At 37.3% G+C, this 17,077-nt stretch overlaps 1 protein-coding gene across 3 annotated transcripts in view; it reads right to left on the bottom strand.

Annotated features, from left to right (window-relative positions):
- Positions 1-17,077, bottom strand: part of CSMD1 (CUB and Sushi multiple domains 1) — a 1,108,336-nt gene that overhangs the window by 765,165 nt on the left and 326,094 nt on the right. For all 3 annotated transcript variants that reach the window (XR_007628921.1, XM_050315426.1, XM_050315427.1), the window contains exon 3: positions 7,281-7,393. Coding sequence is in view for 2 of the 3 variants with exons in the window: in XM_050315426.1 (XP_050171383.1) it covers positions 7,281-7,393 (113 nt within the window). In the remaining variant the exon portion in view is untranslated. The remainder of the gene's footprint in view (positions 1-7,280; positions 7,394-17,077) is intronic.

The following is a 17,077-nucleotide window of genomic DNA, read 5'->3' as shown; positions in this document are numbered from 1 at the left end:
AATACATATAGGATTAAAAATAAGTTTATTTAGCTGTTATTGTCAAACTTTTTCAATGTTTACATGACTGATATTCTAGATTAGCTATCAGACATTTACCGAACAGTCTCACAGCACTGCCAGACCTCTTCTGCCCTGAGATTTTGCTACTCTTTATGGCATGTTCTGACACATGAAATACCACAGGTTTTTTAAGACTGCATTGTGATTTCTTTACTGTATAGCATCATTAACAGCCATTTAGATTGTGTCATTCCAAAAAAATGTTATTTTTAAAAAAATTTGCTAAAGAAAGGAAAAGTTGGATTTTCTTTTTTCTTTTTAAGGACTGCAGTTGACTAAGGAAATGTATACCTAAATTCATTCTCAGGAAACAATTACTGCTGCTCCAAAGAGGTGCAACTACAAATTTCAGCCTTAAAAGGTCCTATTTCAGTCTGTGCTTTCACTATACAAAGCTTTTGGTTTACTTCATTACTACTCATAACATTGCTAAAAAGTTTAACAAACATCTCAATTTGAAAAGAACAGACTACCAAAATAGTGTGGCGATGTATCCCACCCCTCCCCCCACCCTGGCCACACTAGGATCTGAGAAATGCTCATTAGGCCTCAGCCTTACCTACACCTGGGTTAAGCTCCTTCTGAGCTTGTCAGAAACATTGTCTGTTCCCAGGAATTAGTGTTTTCTAACAAGCTCCTCATTTTTTAACGAACAGCCTTGGAAACTTTTTTTTTCCCTGAGTAAACACCAAACAGGAATAATATTTTTGTTCTCAAGTTTTCAAAGAAAGTTGCCAAACTAAAGTGCAGCCAGGATGAAAGATTATTATGACTAAAGCCCACTCTTTCAGCCCTATAAATAGCAGTCCAAAACGAGATGTCTTGAGCTCTCCTGGACTGCAGTGGCCTGCAACCAGCATCTCTCTCTGAGCTGGGACGCCTCTCAGAGCTAGCAAACTCTCAAGTAGTACAAGTAAGTAGTAGAGTGAACCTTGCCAACGGACTTTGTCCTGCTGTTGCTTTTATATTAAATTCCTGATTTTTTAAGCAACCTGAAACCACACATTCATGACAAATACCAAGCAACAAGTATTTTACTAAAAATAGAAAAAGAAGTATATCAGTCTATTAACAGACAAAGCTGTCAGTATACCAGAATACCAGGACTTAAGATAACATTAATGTTAGTTAAGTTTTCCTACCAGAGAAAAGCTAAGAAGAAGGCAGTTTAAAAGGATTAAACTAATAAAATTTACACTGCTTCTTTCTCCAAAAATCAAAGCAAAATAGAGAATAGTTATAGGTTTGTGAACAACAAACTGAATGCTTCTCAAAACCCATGAAACAGAATATAGCACAAAATGCATAGCTCTCAATTTCATCATCAGATATTCTTTATAATCTTTTGAACCTTTTCAGAGCTGAATACACTAATCCACTGATGTTCAAAAGTCATATTCACAGTTTCAGATTGTTGGAACAATCAAAATTTTTCCAATAAAAATTGTTCCAGTGATTGAATCTTCTAATGAAGGTTCCCTGACCATGGCAGTTGGGGGAGGGAAAGGTGTTGGAGCTAGATGATCTTTAAGGTTGCTTCCAATCCAAACCATTCTGTAATTCTATGAAAATTAAATACTGTCTAAGAGATAAAAGAGCACCTCTGACTAAATCATACAGATTATCTCGCTGAAGATTCAGTAGACTACTTATCTCACACTGAATAGTAGGGGATCATTATGCATATTAGTTGAATAAAGTCAGTATTTACTTGCCAATTTAGCTTCCTAGTGCAAATTTGAAATATTTGCCTCAGATTATTCAGTTTGTTTTGCACATGCCCATTCCCAGAGAGTAACTACTCTCATCATTTCAGTTTGTTGGGAGAACTACACAGCCATTAACTAGACTCATGGACAACAAGTAGGAAGCAGTGTTCAAGTGCTGATCCAGTACAAACAAATTTTTACACTTAAAAGAGTGCAGGTAAGGTATTTTGGTACTTGAGGGAGGGGAAAGAAACACACACCAAGAAATATTGAATCCAGAGGTCTGTTGTCTTGACTGGATCCATGTTGACTTGAAAAATCACAGTCTTGGGAAAATTACCATGGCAAACTCATAGTATTATCCAAGAGATTAATGTTTCCAAGTTTGTTGGGGAAAGTTTCAATTTTTTGTTTGTTTTTTTGTTTGCTTTGTTGTTGTTTTGTTTATTTGTTTTAAATAGCTGAAAGTATTATGAACCATAAAACAATACAAAAAAAAAAGGAAACCACAACAAATAACAGATACTCAGGAAGAACAACAGCAGCAGGAGGTGGGAAAGAAAATTTCTTCAAAGACTACACTGTGGAGGTGTATTACTACTTTCTGCTGTTGATGCTGAAAGGGATTTAAAAAGAAGCTTCAAGGAAGAGGCATCAGGCAGGATGAGGTGACTGACAGTATAAATGTTAATGCTGGATGTGAGTAGAAAGCTTTGAGAAATCAAAGAACAAAAGAAAAAAAGAAGTATGGCCAGAGGGCAGAGGATAGAGGGATGTTCAAGAGCTCTTCCTTTGGCAAAGAAAACCTGCTGCTGTAGAACAGAGGTCAAGGAAAGGTACCAAGAACAAGTCCAGTACATCTGGCTTGCAATTCTATAATACAAAATATGATTAGAAACAAGAAAAAAAAAAAAACCACACAAAAACTAACCCCCCAAAACCACGAGATAACAATCCTTGATTCATTTTAAGCTAACCTTAGAGGGCAGTTTAATGTTTAGTAGCAGACATTAGTATAACAAAGTGTGAGCTAGCACGCCATGATGTTTCATTTTACATTGATAATCAGGAGTGTACTATTAATTGAGTTTTCTACATTCACTATTTTTTTCCACTTGACAGCTGGATTCCCTGAATGGCAGGTCATCCTACTTTGATAGAAGAAAGAACATATAACACTTCTAACATGCATTACTCAAATTAATTATACACGTGTGTAACAGTTCAGATCCTGGTGTCATTTAAAGAGTATTTGTCTCTCTTGCCAAATATACTCAAGTGTTCTGTATGGGAGAAATACTTCTCACTTTCCAAAGAAAACTTCTACAGTGATAAAGCAACACTGATTTTTAAATTCTTTATGCAGCCCTTAATCTACCTTTTTAAAAAACAGTTTGTTAACCTCATTATAGAAAGCAAGAATTAAACTGATTTTAACAGGGACTCAAGCAAAATCATACAAGTCTGAGTAGTTCGTTATTTTCCTCGTGCAGTTAGTTCCTGCAAAGGTTAAACATATTTTTAATGATATAAACCACTGCAATTATAAAAAACAACCAGACAATACAAAAATTGATTCTATCCCCCAAGTCACCAATTCCATTGCTTGAAACTTATATTTATATACCCAGTGATGGTAACGGTCAATAAATCATTTAGCAGATTAATTGACAAATGCTATAAACTGAACTTACTACTGAATTTCATAGTTGTTTTCACTCATATAACCATGTGTTTGAAAATTCCATAGAATTTTATTTCCAGAAATTAAAAATTTAAGCTCCCATTAGTTCTAGAATTTAGAGTGCTGATATAATCACTGAGAAAGATGAAAGTATTATCAGTTAAAAATACTAGAGAATCTCAGAAATGGACATATAAATCTAGTCAAGTAATGACATAGTAAAGAAACTTGCATTTCAGCCTAAGAAATCAGTAACTGCCTAATTACATTAATGTCTTGTTAAAACTCTCTGGTCTACTGCCACAAAGATCTCATTTAGTTAATGTTAGTATTCATAATATTAATATAGGTGACAGCAGGCTAAGTCACACAAGCACTAACAATCTTCAAGGGCTTACAGCACCATAATGCGGTTTTACTTGCTCCATTCCTAACTTATTTCTATGTTGTAAGAACGGAAAGGATCCAATTATGTCATTGGTGCACAGGAAGTGAAGTCATAAATGAAGAGTATACTCTACAAAATGCATAGATCAGAATCTCAGCCCAGGGAAAGGGATGCAGTGTTCTCTCTGCTAGGGATACCACCTATGAGTGTAACTTCAGAGGCCGTTCAGTTGCCACTGAAGTGGTTCACATGTCTTCTTTCCTAGCACCCTGGAGACAAAAATGGTGAAACCTCGCAACAGCATCCCCTTTGCTCTGCAAAGCACAGGATCTAATGCAGTATTAAGTCTTTTGAAAGACAGGAGTCATTGTTATCAAAATGCCAGCTTTGACCCCACATAATCACATTTTAAAAAACCCCAACTTTCTATAGCAAAAATAACTTTAAAGACACTCTTCAATTTAATTTTTTTCATTTTATGGAATGTAGGAATCCTAATTAGATGACATTTTCCTATTCAGAAGAAAAAGTGGCCTATCACAAGAATTAAAAATAAAAAAAATCTTAAACCACTGCTTTTACAGCCCCTGAAAATATGGAAAGTATATGTAAATTAGTTTCCTTTATAAGTCCCATTATTTGAATTTTGCAGACTTACTTCATCTGCTACCATAGACAATTAGTACAATTACAGAATGATTCTTTTTCACAGCTTTACATAATAATGCAAACATTTATTTTTTTCTTTCCTGCTCTCAGTCCATTACAATTCTTTAACTTCTGAATGTTACTACTATATACTTCTATACAAAAAATTCTGTTATGGTTCACTCCCCCAGGCACCATTAAACACACCCTAGATTTTATTTTTTTTAGAGCATACTGTCCCTTACCAGCTGACATGCAAATAAAACTCTCCAATTAAGATATTTAAAACCACATTTCTCAAGCTCTGCATTATGACCCCACAGACTCTCAGCTGACAGTAGTCAGTAGTACTTCAATGCTCTTGCTTTCAACTGAACAGCAATCCACTTACTCAAGAGAAGAATGAAAAAGCTAGTCAAAATAGGGATAAGGAGATATTTTTGAACTGGTTTAGGGATGGGTAGCTGGCAGAGTGATTATAAAGACACGTACTAACTGGTCTGTATATTCCCCTGTCCTAGAGGAACTGAACACCTCCCTGCTCACAAAATCACATATGACACAGGGGTCAGAGGGTGTCACTATTTAAAACAGGTAGTTTAGGGAACAGTTGCAGGAGTTCTTGAACTATGGGGCAACTCAACCTGCTATTACAGCGGAAATCACACCAAGCCTGCACAAAAAAAGCCTAACCCCTCACTGCTGCAATTCCTTCCTGAACCCTCATTCCCTACTGCCTGTCTGTGCACTGAGACTTGAGTGACTTTCACCACTTTTTCCAGAGCTGGATGTCATATTTTGAAGTCAATTTAAAGTTCATTGAAAATGCCAGGTTTACAGCCCTAAATCTGAAAGGGGGCAGTGTTGTTTAACCGGAGAGCGGTGCTCTCTGTCAATGTTAATTACAGCTCTTCCTGCTGGGGTTTTTACAAGAAAGTAGGCCAGCAGGAAGTGTCATTATATTACAGCCTGTGGCTCTGTGCATGTGTTCCTAAGTTGACAGTCAAGAGATGTCCTTTAGCCTTTTTCACTGTCTTTTTCAATATAAAAAACAAACTGCTCAGATTGCATAAAAGGATGAAATATGCTACTCTATGCATCTGCTAGAAGAGAACGATACAGGTACATAGAAAGTAACTTCCTATTGAGGGAACAAAAACAGTTCCTGGTGTGTTCATGATTTCTGATGTTCCTTTTCAACTTACCTAATAAAGCTCATAAAGACTATTAAAATGAAACTTTCTATCTTTCTTCATAGCCCTCATTTAAGTTAAAAAAAAAGACTGATTAGCTGACTTACCAGGTGATAAGGCTTTGGGGGACAGAGGAAGGGAGGAATAGCTACCATGGAGAGATATATTGTGAGGTACTGATCCCCAATAGCAAAAGATCAAAACAAAAAAGTTTGAGTTAGTCCTATGCCTCTGTCTTTCACACCTAGGTTACCACCTCAATATGGATATTAAATTCAAAAGATACTTTAAAAAATGCTATAATTTCAAAACATCCATCAGATAAGAAAGGAAGATATGCATCAATACAGAGTAGACTTCAGCACTGTTAAAAAGGGAGATAAAGTTTCAAGGGCTTGTGAGGAGTTCCAGAAGAAACATGATCAGAAAATCACCAAGCATTTGAAGCTACCTGTGGTCTGTAAGTTACTGTGACTGTATCTAGAGTGGTGATCAGTGTAAAGGACTTACAAACTTGTAAATGCTATTCCTAATAAATAGCTACAATCAAACCATACTACCTTCTAATAGTATTCCACTACTAGAATAGTACTGGAATATCTATTCCACATCAACTGCACAAATTAAAGTATTTCAGGCACTAAACTGATTGTAGGCAACTTTTTCAGAATAAACACTTTCAACCTAGGATTATTCCTGTGAGACCATAAACAAAAGTACTTGGAATTTGGGAAGTAATCTGAAATTGAGCCTTCTGTAATTTCTAGTACTTCAAGTCCTGCATTTTCCTTGAATAAAAAGAGACAGTAGCAAAAAAAACAAAGACACAACAACTCAAAACACTACCACATACTCAGTTTGAAAGAAATCCTGCAGTAATATTCTGAACACCCTCATTATCCAACAAGCAACTGACTTAATAACTGTATCTGTTGACTTTGCCAAATGTTTCAGATCTCAAAACCATTTCTTAATACTTTGAGCTGTAAAAAAAGCATCAGCCCAGTTTTATGAGCTTAATTCTTAGTAGATACAAGAACACATGAAATGCTTGGCCTTATTCTTACCAAGAACTGTGAGTCATCACTGCAGTCTAACACCTTCCACACAGTTAGATTCAACTGATTTTTTTTTTATTTTGTTTATATGTACATATATTTTTGTGGTTGTCGTTTTAATTTTCCACAACAAGAAGATTAGTGATTAATTTTCAAGACCAGTCAGCATCTATTTCTTTTCTCATTTTTATCATTATATCCCTAAAGTTAGGCATTGCCTAAAGAAGTTGTCAAAAGAAATAATTTGGAAAATAATAAGAGAACTATTTAAACGTAATCATCTGTGAATCCAGTTTTGGAAGCCTGACAATTTTGATTAAGAATTACAGCAGAAATTGAAGTATCAGCGTAAATTAAATTTAAAAATCAAGACTATGGCGATGATACAGTAAAATTTAATGTATGCTATAAAAAAACCCTAAAGTTAATGCAATATGCACTGATTATTGAAATCCCAAGCAAAATTGAAACATCACACTTCAATATGAACAATGTGTATTGAGTAGAATAAAGACCTGGTAGGAAAAGAGTTCTTACCTTCATAGATAGCTTTGAAGCCTTGAGCACTGACAGCAAAATCTGTGGTGAAACAGAGGGTGAGGATAGATCCCGTACTCACAATAGATGACGGAAGCTGAAATCCCGATAACCTGTGCAAGAACAAGGCACAAATTACTATAACTTTTTAAAATAAAGCAATCAGTAGGTGCAATGAGCATTACGATAAACATCATGTTTCTACATTTGAACTGCTAATGCATTTCACTTTTTACTCTGATGCATCTCTAAACATTCACTGCAAAATTTCAAACATGTCCTTGAGCTTTTTAATGCTCCTATGTTAGCACATCTGTACACTCTCCAACAGAGAACAGTGAAAGAAAGACTCGTTCAAACCTACTGGAGAAAAAAAAAAAAAATTAAGATTCATTTTATGATGAAGACAGGTAAATTTAGGACACCTAGAAGTAGATAGCCAGACCTTGACTCACGAACATATCTTGTACAATTTGATACTGCTTAGACTATCCTGTCTGTCCTCCAGGTGCTGCTTTAGAAAAACCACTGAGCTTATATATTCAGTGTGATAAACATTAACTGACTGGAAAACAAACAAACAAATAAACCCACCACACTTCCATTTAGGAGCTTCAGAAAAATTACCTTATATTTCCCATCTTATTAGCAGTCTTACTTTTACACACAAAACAGAATTTTGGATAAGCTATAACTGCATTGCAGTATTGATTATACAATTTCCCCATATTTTAATTAATTTTGAGGATAAAATGGATTGAAGCAAAGAGTTTAGATCCTGTACTGAAAACATCACTAAACACAATTTGTTAGCTCTGGCTGATACTACTGAGATGTTGGGTTTTTTTAAATAATTCATTTCTCATAAGTAAGATGCAAGACACCATTACTGTCTCACAAACACAAAACTATATTGGTAGCTTACATCACTAGTTAATTTCTGTATTTTGAAATAGGGGTATGTTATCGAGTATATATAGGACAACCCTGACAGAAAATCAGTTTTTGCCCAAATTTCAGCTTGAAAGAACTTCTTAGACATTGAAACAGATCACCCCCCCCCCCAAAAAAATAAATAAACACAAAACACCCACCAAAAATGCTTTAATTTTTTGTTTCTTAATTTGGATGGTTAAAACAATCCATGGCTTTAAAAAAACCCACAAATATTGCCCTTGAAATTTATTGTATAATGAAGCTATAGATCATTAGTTGGCATCTGGAAGTGCAGAAAAGAAATAACTGTAAACAACAAATTAGTACAGCAGTGTCACTGCACTAGATGTTCTTTGCAAAATTAGGTTTATTTGAGACCACTTTCATATATAAAAAACACATTAGAGGAACTCCATGCTTGAATTACACCAGTCAGGTTGTTCCCCATCTCCTTCCAGTTTTGAGCTTTGGCAAACAAATAGACTCAGATGAGTCAGAGATCAAAGTGAGGAGAGCTTTAAATACAGATGAAGGCATACATAAGTCAGCAAAAAGCTTTCTGCAATTTCTTCCTTTCCTTTTAAACAACCTTGTCTCCCATGTGATAATTAGCTGTTTGCTCTAATCTTTTTACCTTCTGTGTGCTTGTCAACCTAATACTCCTATTCTTTTCCACCTCATTTCCTCCAATTCCAGAAATAACCAGGTTGATTTTGCCCTCAGTCTTCAATTGCAGAACTACCATAAAGCTTGCCACATCCTATGTTCAGACATTTGTATGTTCTCTCACCTTCACCAGACATTGCAGGTTTTAGGGAAATGTGCCTCTTGTTCCATTTTATAAATTAGAGTGTTTATCACTTCTGCCCTACATCTGGAGTGTACTGTAAGACAGTTCATTATTAATTTAGGGTATGTATTTTCTGATCTTACTTACATGTCTCTCTCTTCCTTGAGAAGAGATTCAAAGAGTTCTTGTTTTAAAGGGTGGTTGTTCTGGGATTTATATTTTTTTCTTTTTTGGTAACATTACAGTATTTCCAGGATCTAACATTTCTTGCTAAAATACAGGAAACTAGCATTTATTGTAGGGGAAGGAAAGACTATCAGCTTGAGACACACAGAAAGACAGAAGCAGCTTGCCTCAACACTTCATATTACATAAGAGACTTAAAAAAAAAACCCCACAATAAAAACACAAAAAAAAGTTGTATCAGTGCAGAACTACAAAGCTTTAGCTACCTCATTCCTGATCAGTGTTTTCTCCACTTGGTTTAGATTTGGTTCATATAAATGGACTTATTTGAACAGTGACTGGACATCCTGAGTTTTTGCTATGATTTCTAGACAAACCTGCTTTGATTCTGTAATAATAGGTATCACTCTTACAGTATGGATTCTTAGGCTACCAAGTAAATAAAATAGTTTCTATAGCATCCTCCTTGAAATACTAGAAGATCATTCTTTAGGCTGACACTGCAATTCACATTAAAGGAAGACAAATATATTCTTTTATATCTTAAGTCAATGCACTTAAAGGTTTTGTAGACACAGGAAGAGACAAATATGTGGGGAAACATCAAGTGTATCAACCTGAAGCATATTTTATCAAGGTCTTTATACTGAAGTAATACAAAAAAAGCTTATGGAAAAGTCTTGAATAAAAAAAAAAATCCATATTTCAGTCATTCATCAGACTACCTAGGTGCCTCTACAGTAGCTTTGTTGCCTGAAATATTTCTGAAAACATCTTTTTATAGTATTCTAATAAATTTAGTGAGATCCATTGCCATAAAACTGAGTGCAAACAAAAGCTAGATGGTAGATGAAAATCTATCATGTCATTCAATAGACATTTCCAGAATTAAAACACTGCTAAACCTACTAAGTCATTTTCCACACATAAACACACTCCCCCAAACACATGTTTTTGCTAGGTGGTTATAGCTCATGAATCATAATGTGTTTTGTACACTTACTTCATCATACAGAAAAATCACACACCTTCACGTGCTACTTTACTGTGAAAATGCATCTTGGTAATTAATGTGTAGGCCTTTACTGCAACCAGAAAGGGAACTATTTAGACAGACAAGCTTGTGTGCTGAAAAGCAGAATCATTTCAAGTCCCTGTGCTAATAAAATTGTCATTTGATAAACTTGCACTACTTCATACTGAGCATATGGTGATACTTTAAGCTTAAAATATTGCTGCTTTCTTAACTTTCAGCAGCATTAATCTGCACAAAACACACACACTAAAATACTTTTAAAGCACAGATGGAATATATTTGGCTTGTCTGTACAGAAGAAATAGAACTTGTAATAGAAAACACAGTGGTACATTAGTACTGAGTTTATACTCCTTTTGAGGGGAAAAAAACAAAACCGAATCACTGCGTATTTCATTCTCCATTGTAATTTCACAGATCAGCCATTTCTACTGATAAGGACTATAAATACACAAGGCTTTTTTTTCAATAGCATGGCAATAGATCCACCTAGCTCCACTGAGAACTTCTCCACTCTCTACTTGTGAGAACATATTCTCAGCCTTCTGGGTGCTAAACAACGTGACAAGACTTGCAGGGGGTTGGAAATATGGTTAGGGGTCTGTGGCACATGATGCATGAGAAGAGGCTGAAGGAATAAATTTCTTGAGTCCTTAAAAAATGAGTTATCTTTAAAGGGCGAAGCTTACTGCTGCCTTCAGCTACCAATTGGAGTGATACATAAAAAAATCCTAGCTTTTTCTAAGTGCAGAGAGGATGGGAAGCAATACGTAAGGTGCAATATGAGAAATACAGCTTTGTGTTAGAAAAACTCACTACCATGATGGTGGTGATGTATTTGAACTGGTGCCCAGAGAGGACCTGGCATCTTCATCCTTGGTGACAGTAGAAACTCAATAATGACCTGAACAGCAAGATCCATCTTCAGAACTGGCTCCAGTGTCAGCAGGTAGTAATCAAATAAACACAGACCCTCCTAAACCAAGTTATTCAGTGAATCCATGGCAAATAAGGATGGCATGGGCACAGTGCCCATCACAAGCAGTTGCCATGAGAAAAGCAAGAACACTCGGCAGTTTCCAAAGAAATACAGAAATATAATGAGATCAACCTAAGAATAAGGTTTTCAGAAGTCTATTAGGGGTTGTACCTTTAGTGAACGTAGGTGTAGCTATGAATTTATACCAAGTCCTAACTGTTCACACAAAAACTGATAGGCCTGTAAGCGTGGCCTATATTATGAACTTATCTTTGCAGGGGTTTTGAAGACAACCTCAACACAAGAAGCTTTGTTCCTTTCCCCTCCAATGAGAACATTCTTGTTCCCAGAGTCACTAGATTTTATTTTTTTAATAAACATTTTTCACTGCAAAATTAATTATCAGAATGGTCAAATTAAGGTTCCCAAAGTGGTTCCAACAGAAACAGCTATCCACCAAAAGAGCATCATGTGATCAGACCCTTTAACAAGGGTATGTACTGATTTCACAATTGTCAAAAACCAACGAGCAATTGAAAAGGAAAAATAGAAACATTTTCACCATTATATTAGCTTGTTTATTTATTCCTACAGCTGCCTATAGTACAGTTATGTGTTCAGATTACCACATGGCACAACATTTTTCAAGGTTTAATGAATTTTCTTCTGAAATTTAAGAGCCAAAAACCCCACAAAAACATAGAGGGAAGAAGGACCCTTCATCCATGAGGGCTGATTTTTTTTTTTTTTCAGATCAGGCCCATGAAATCTACAAAGACACATTATTAAAATTAGAAGGACAATCAGATCTGTTAAACATGTTTACAAGTGTGTCTGATATATATACACAAACTAACATTCTCAGAAGTAACTCGAGTCTTTCCGGCTAACACATTCTGGCTAAAACATTCTTGTCTGAAATTAGCTATCAGTTGTCTTTTGCAAAAACTATTAGCTGAAAGAATCAACTTTATTAATAATGAGATAAATTATAAGGCTACGTTTCAATGAATTATCCTACAATCAATTTTGGGCAAGCCATGTGTAAACTACAAAAATCTGAGATATTTTTTTCCACCTCTCAAAATCTGCATAAGGAAAAAATTTAACCTTTCTGCCATTTTACTATAAAGGTCATTATTTGCCATAGGAAACATCAAAAAGCCGTCTGCCATCCATGTCATATCTTCTCGGGGTTCACATACTATTAAAATTGTAATTTAATGTAGAGGAAATCCATAAGCTCTTTCTGTATTAAACTCATGTTAACAGATGAAAACACAAAGTTAGTTGCAGGTGATACCTCATCAGTTGCAGATCAGAAAATATTCAAAATGTGGTATCTCACACTGGCCTTAATGGGAAATTATTCCTAGAACGATTCTGTCAATAAAAAGCAGGCAAACCCTTCTTGTATTTCAGACATCTGATATCACCAACACTGAGTGATATGTATACACTATTAAGCAACTGAAGAAAAAGCAATCAAGATATGACTCTATCGATTTATTCTTCATTCTATTAATTTATTTATTATTGCCTTTGTGGTAGGTTGACCTTGGACATCAACTAGATTCCCATCCAGTCAGTCTCTCTGACCCTCTTCAACTGGATGGGGGGTGGAAATGCTCCTGAGTCTGGACAAAGACAGGGAGATCACTTACTAATTATTGTCAGGGTCCAAACAGAGTTGTCCTGGGGAAAATTACTTTATTACCAATTAAAAGTTGTTTGGATACTGAGAAACAAAGACAAATTCATCAAAACCCTTTCCCTACTCCCCTTTCTACCCATGCTCAACTTCATTCCTCCATTCCCAACTTGTCCACCTCTCCCCTTAGATAGTGCAGCGGAATGGGGGCTGGGGTCCATTCACAGCTGCTCTACAGCTCCTTCCTCCTCGCACTTTTACCCTGCTCCAGTGTGGGCTTTCCATAGGCTGTGGTTTCTTCAGGAAACATTCTCCACCTACTCCACTGTAGCCTCCTCCGTGTGTTGCAGGGGAATCTCTGCTCCAATGCCTACAGCACTTCCTCCCCCTTCTTCTCTCACTTTGAAGGTCTCACAGCTGTTTCTCTCATTTTTTGTCCACTCTTTCTCTCTGTGGTGCTTCCCTTCTTTCTTACATGTTTCCCTGAAGTGCCCCCACCTTGGCTGTGGATTCAGCCATGCCCTGCAGTGGGTGGTTTGGAGCCGCCTATGTCTAGCACAGGGTACCCCGGACTCCCCTCACAGATCACCCCTGCAGCCCCCGCTGCTGCTGGAGCTCTGGTACCTGCACTCAGTACAGCCTTGATGATACAAACAGAGAACACTTCAAAAGCATCATCTGTTGAAGTGCATCTCAATTTATGCTTTAAAAAGTCAAATCATTAATATGTTATTTTAATACTTAGCAATTAGAATCAGTTTAAACTACCTGAGTATCTGGACAGAAGAGGAGCTACAGCAGTAATTTACAAGAAGGTGGTAACTCCAGTTATTCAGCAGAAAACAGCAGCAATACTATGAGAGCAAACATGATTAGAGGACACATATCCACAACATGACCTTTTATAAAGTCACTTGCTGTCAACAATCAGAAGAGTTACCCACAGTTTAAGACACCTCATCATACATAAAGCCAGGAGACTAGCACATCCATTCTGGTAAACCAGGCTGTTAGCTGCCATGTGTAGAACCATCAAAGTCTTATCTTAATAGTTTGCACCCATTCTGTTGCCTAAAGGAAGTGAAGATTTAAAGCCTGACTGAGATATTATCTCATGCATAAAGCAATAAGAAGATACTATAGGACTAGTACAGTACCCATAATTTATAACCGATTTTCTATCACAGAAGATATATATATATATTTAGTTTATATTTAATCCCAATATCCCTTGCCTCAACTTTTTTCTTAAAGTCACAGAAAAAAGGAAGACATACAGAATAAATTGTTCAAGGTAAAGTTTTTCATTCAGAGGCTCTAATTTGGTGGGTTCTCCCAAGTTTAAGATAATACTGTTCCTTTAGAAAAAATGCACAAGAAACACTGCAAGAGACAGAGCCCCAGCTCAAGAGCACTGCCAGTCCTGCACACGAAAGCTACCCTTTGCTTCCCCACCTCTCCATCATAAAGAATCATAGAATATGCCAAGTTGGAAGAGACCCACAAGGATCATCAAGTCTAACCCTTAGCCCTGACCAGAACCATCCCCAAGAGTCACACCATGTGCCTGAGAGTAGCATCCAAATGCTTCTTCAACTCTATTAGGCTTGGTACTGTGAACACTTCTCTGGGGAGCCTGTTCCAGTGGCCAACCACCCTCTGGGTGAAAAACCTCTTTCTAATATCCATCCTAAACCTCCCCTGACACAACTTCAGGCCATTCTCTCGGGTCCTGTCACTGGTCACAAGAGTGAAGAGATCAGTGGCTGCCCCTCCTCTTCCCCTCATGAGGAATTTGTAGAGTGTGATAAGGTCTCCCCTCAATCTCCTCTTCTCCAGGCTGAACAGACTGACCTCAGCTGCTCCTCATACAACTTCCCCAATAGGCCCTTCACCATCTTTGTTGCCCTCCTTTGGAGATTCTCTTATAGGTTAATCTCTTTCTTATATTGCAGTGCCCAAAACCACACATAATATTCAGGGTGAGGCTGCCCCAGTGCAGAGCAGAGCAGAGCAGGACAATCCCCTCCTTCAGCTGGCTGGCGATGCTTTGACTGATGCCTTCCAGGACAGAGTTGGACCTCCTGGCTGCCAGGGCACTGCTGACTCATGTTCAACTTGCCATCAACCAGAATCCCCCAGTAGTACTGCTTTCCAGCATCTCATTTCCCAATTTGTATGAATATTCATGGTTGCCCCAAAACACACAACAGCATCTCTTCACAAGTGTTACTCAGCTTTATTTCCTAAGAAAAATAAAGTAGAGTCATGAAAAAAGGTCCTTAAGTCTTATATTTCTTACTCCAGAAATGTCAAGTCCTCCTTAGTGCTACTCTCTCCAGGTTCTGACTCCTCAATCTCCATGTTCTCTCAGGTTACAGAACCACAGCAATACCTCAGCATTCTTACCCCTGTTCTGTCTCTGTCTCCCCCTTTCCACTCTCCATAGGAAACTAACTTGATCCCTCCCATCAGCTGGCCATAAAACCTCTTTCACCACATGTCCCCACCTACACCCCAGGAAGCTCCTCCAACCCTCTCAGCTGTTCCCTGGTCCATCATTTGTTTAATAACACCTGATAAGGTGCTCTTCCACCGCACTAACTAGATGCTGTCCTAGTGTGCCTACCTCAGTAGAGGGGCACTAGTACTCACTCGAGTACTCACTAGTGAGAACAGAAGGCTATTCTCTTACCTCAGTGTTCTTTCTTCTGTAATTTAGGATTTATAATCAGTTATGAATAGGCAAGAAAATGACTTTTTTTAATTCAAGCCTTTCATATAGATAAATATATGTACATTTTTTCTGTGGTATGGACATGTAAAAATTTCCTGATGTCTCCAGTGACTTTAGCTTAAGAATTAACTGCAGGAATTAGACAATGAATATTTTCCTAGTAGGGGAAGGATGGAAGCAATATTAAAAAAAACATTCCCTCAGGAACATCCAGAAGGTTCCTTATGACCAAAACTCATCAAGTTCATTCACTAAGGAGAAAGAAGCTGCAAGCTGAATGCCTTTGATGTATTTGGCCTTCAGAAAAAGCAGCTGGTTTCTCTAGTTGCCACCAAACAGCCATGGCAGCAAGGTTCACATCTGCTGCAGGAAGCCCTGATTTTGCAAAAGCAGTATCTGTGACCACAGTTATTGTGAGTCCATAAGGGTGCAGGAAAACATGAGACGAGTTGGCCAACACCAAACCAATGCACAGCCGTGGGTGGGACCATAGTCATGGCAGGTTCCAGGACAGGGAGGTGGGCTAAGGCCTTCCAGGGGATGCAGCTGCTGGCAAAGGGTAGGCAGCCAGAAGGCTCTGACAGCTCCAACATTGTGGGACCACATGGCAGACCGGAGACAGAGCAATTCCCAGAACACTGGGTACCAGTGGATGGGCCTAGTGGGGTTGTTATTCATGCTGAGAAGAAGAGGACTTGCCTAATGGGAAATTGCAGCACTTCCGCAGATACCCATGCTCCAGCAGAGGAAAACAGCCAGTCCATGTCTAGCAGTCACTGAGACTCGTGGCTACTGAACCAGTAAACCACAGCACTGTGCTATGGCTGTGCAGAATTGCCTTCTTTTCCTGGTAGAACTTATAATTATACCACATTTTTTTCTTACTGTTTCTACCCATTGTACACAAAATGCAGTTATAGAAATGTTTTCATATGCCTCTATACTAAATGGCATAGAAAGAAAACATCAGCTAGTATTTGATAAAACTGGACAAAAATAAAGCAGTGCTGTAAAGAGTGCCAAAAACCCAAAGTGATACCATAAACTATTATTGCCAGAGGGATAAAGCATGTTTTACCTTTAAAAGGAGAAAGTTATTTCACTTACTATAAAGCTAATGACCTTTTGTTCTTCAGAAAAAAGAGATGAAACATCAAGTAAGGTATATATTCCAAGTTAACTATTCTATGAGCAGACTATAATCAGAAATTGAGTCAGGAAAACAAAGATCTCTCAGTGATTTTGTCAACCATGCCTTGTCAAACAGTTTAAGATATAATCTTAGAAAACATTTGCATTAGTTATTTTTAGCTTCATTGTATGACTTATGTCTGTTACTATCGCATATGGATGTCAAAAATTCAGTCATCTTTTTGGAAGGTCTGTCTCATTAATCAAAAACAGTGTATACAGTGATCTATTATTTTACATAACTTCAATTGTGAAGCTAGCTTGCATTTCTTACATCAGAAGGCTTTAGAA

This window comes from Myiozetetes cayanensis, unplaced genomic scaffold, assembly GCF_022539395.1.
Source record: "Myiozetetes cayanensis isolate MyiCay16 unplaced genomic scaffold, myiCay2020 scf2-11, whole genome shotgun sequence".
NCBI classification, from domain to species: Eukaryota; Metazoa; Chordata; class Aves; order Passeriformes; family Tyrannidae; genus Myiozetetes; species Myiozetetes cayanensis.
This window is presented reverse-complemented; position numbering and strand designations above follow the sequence as displayed.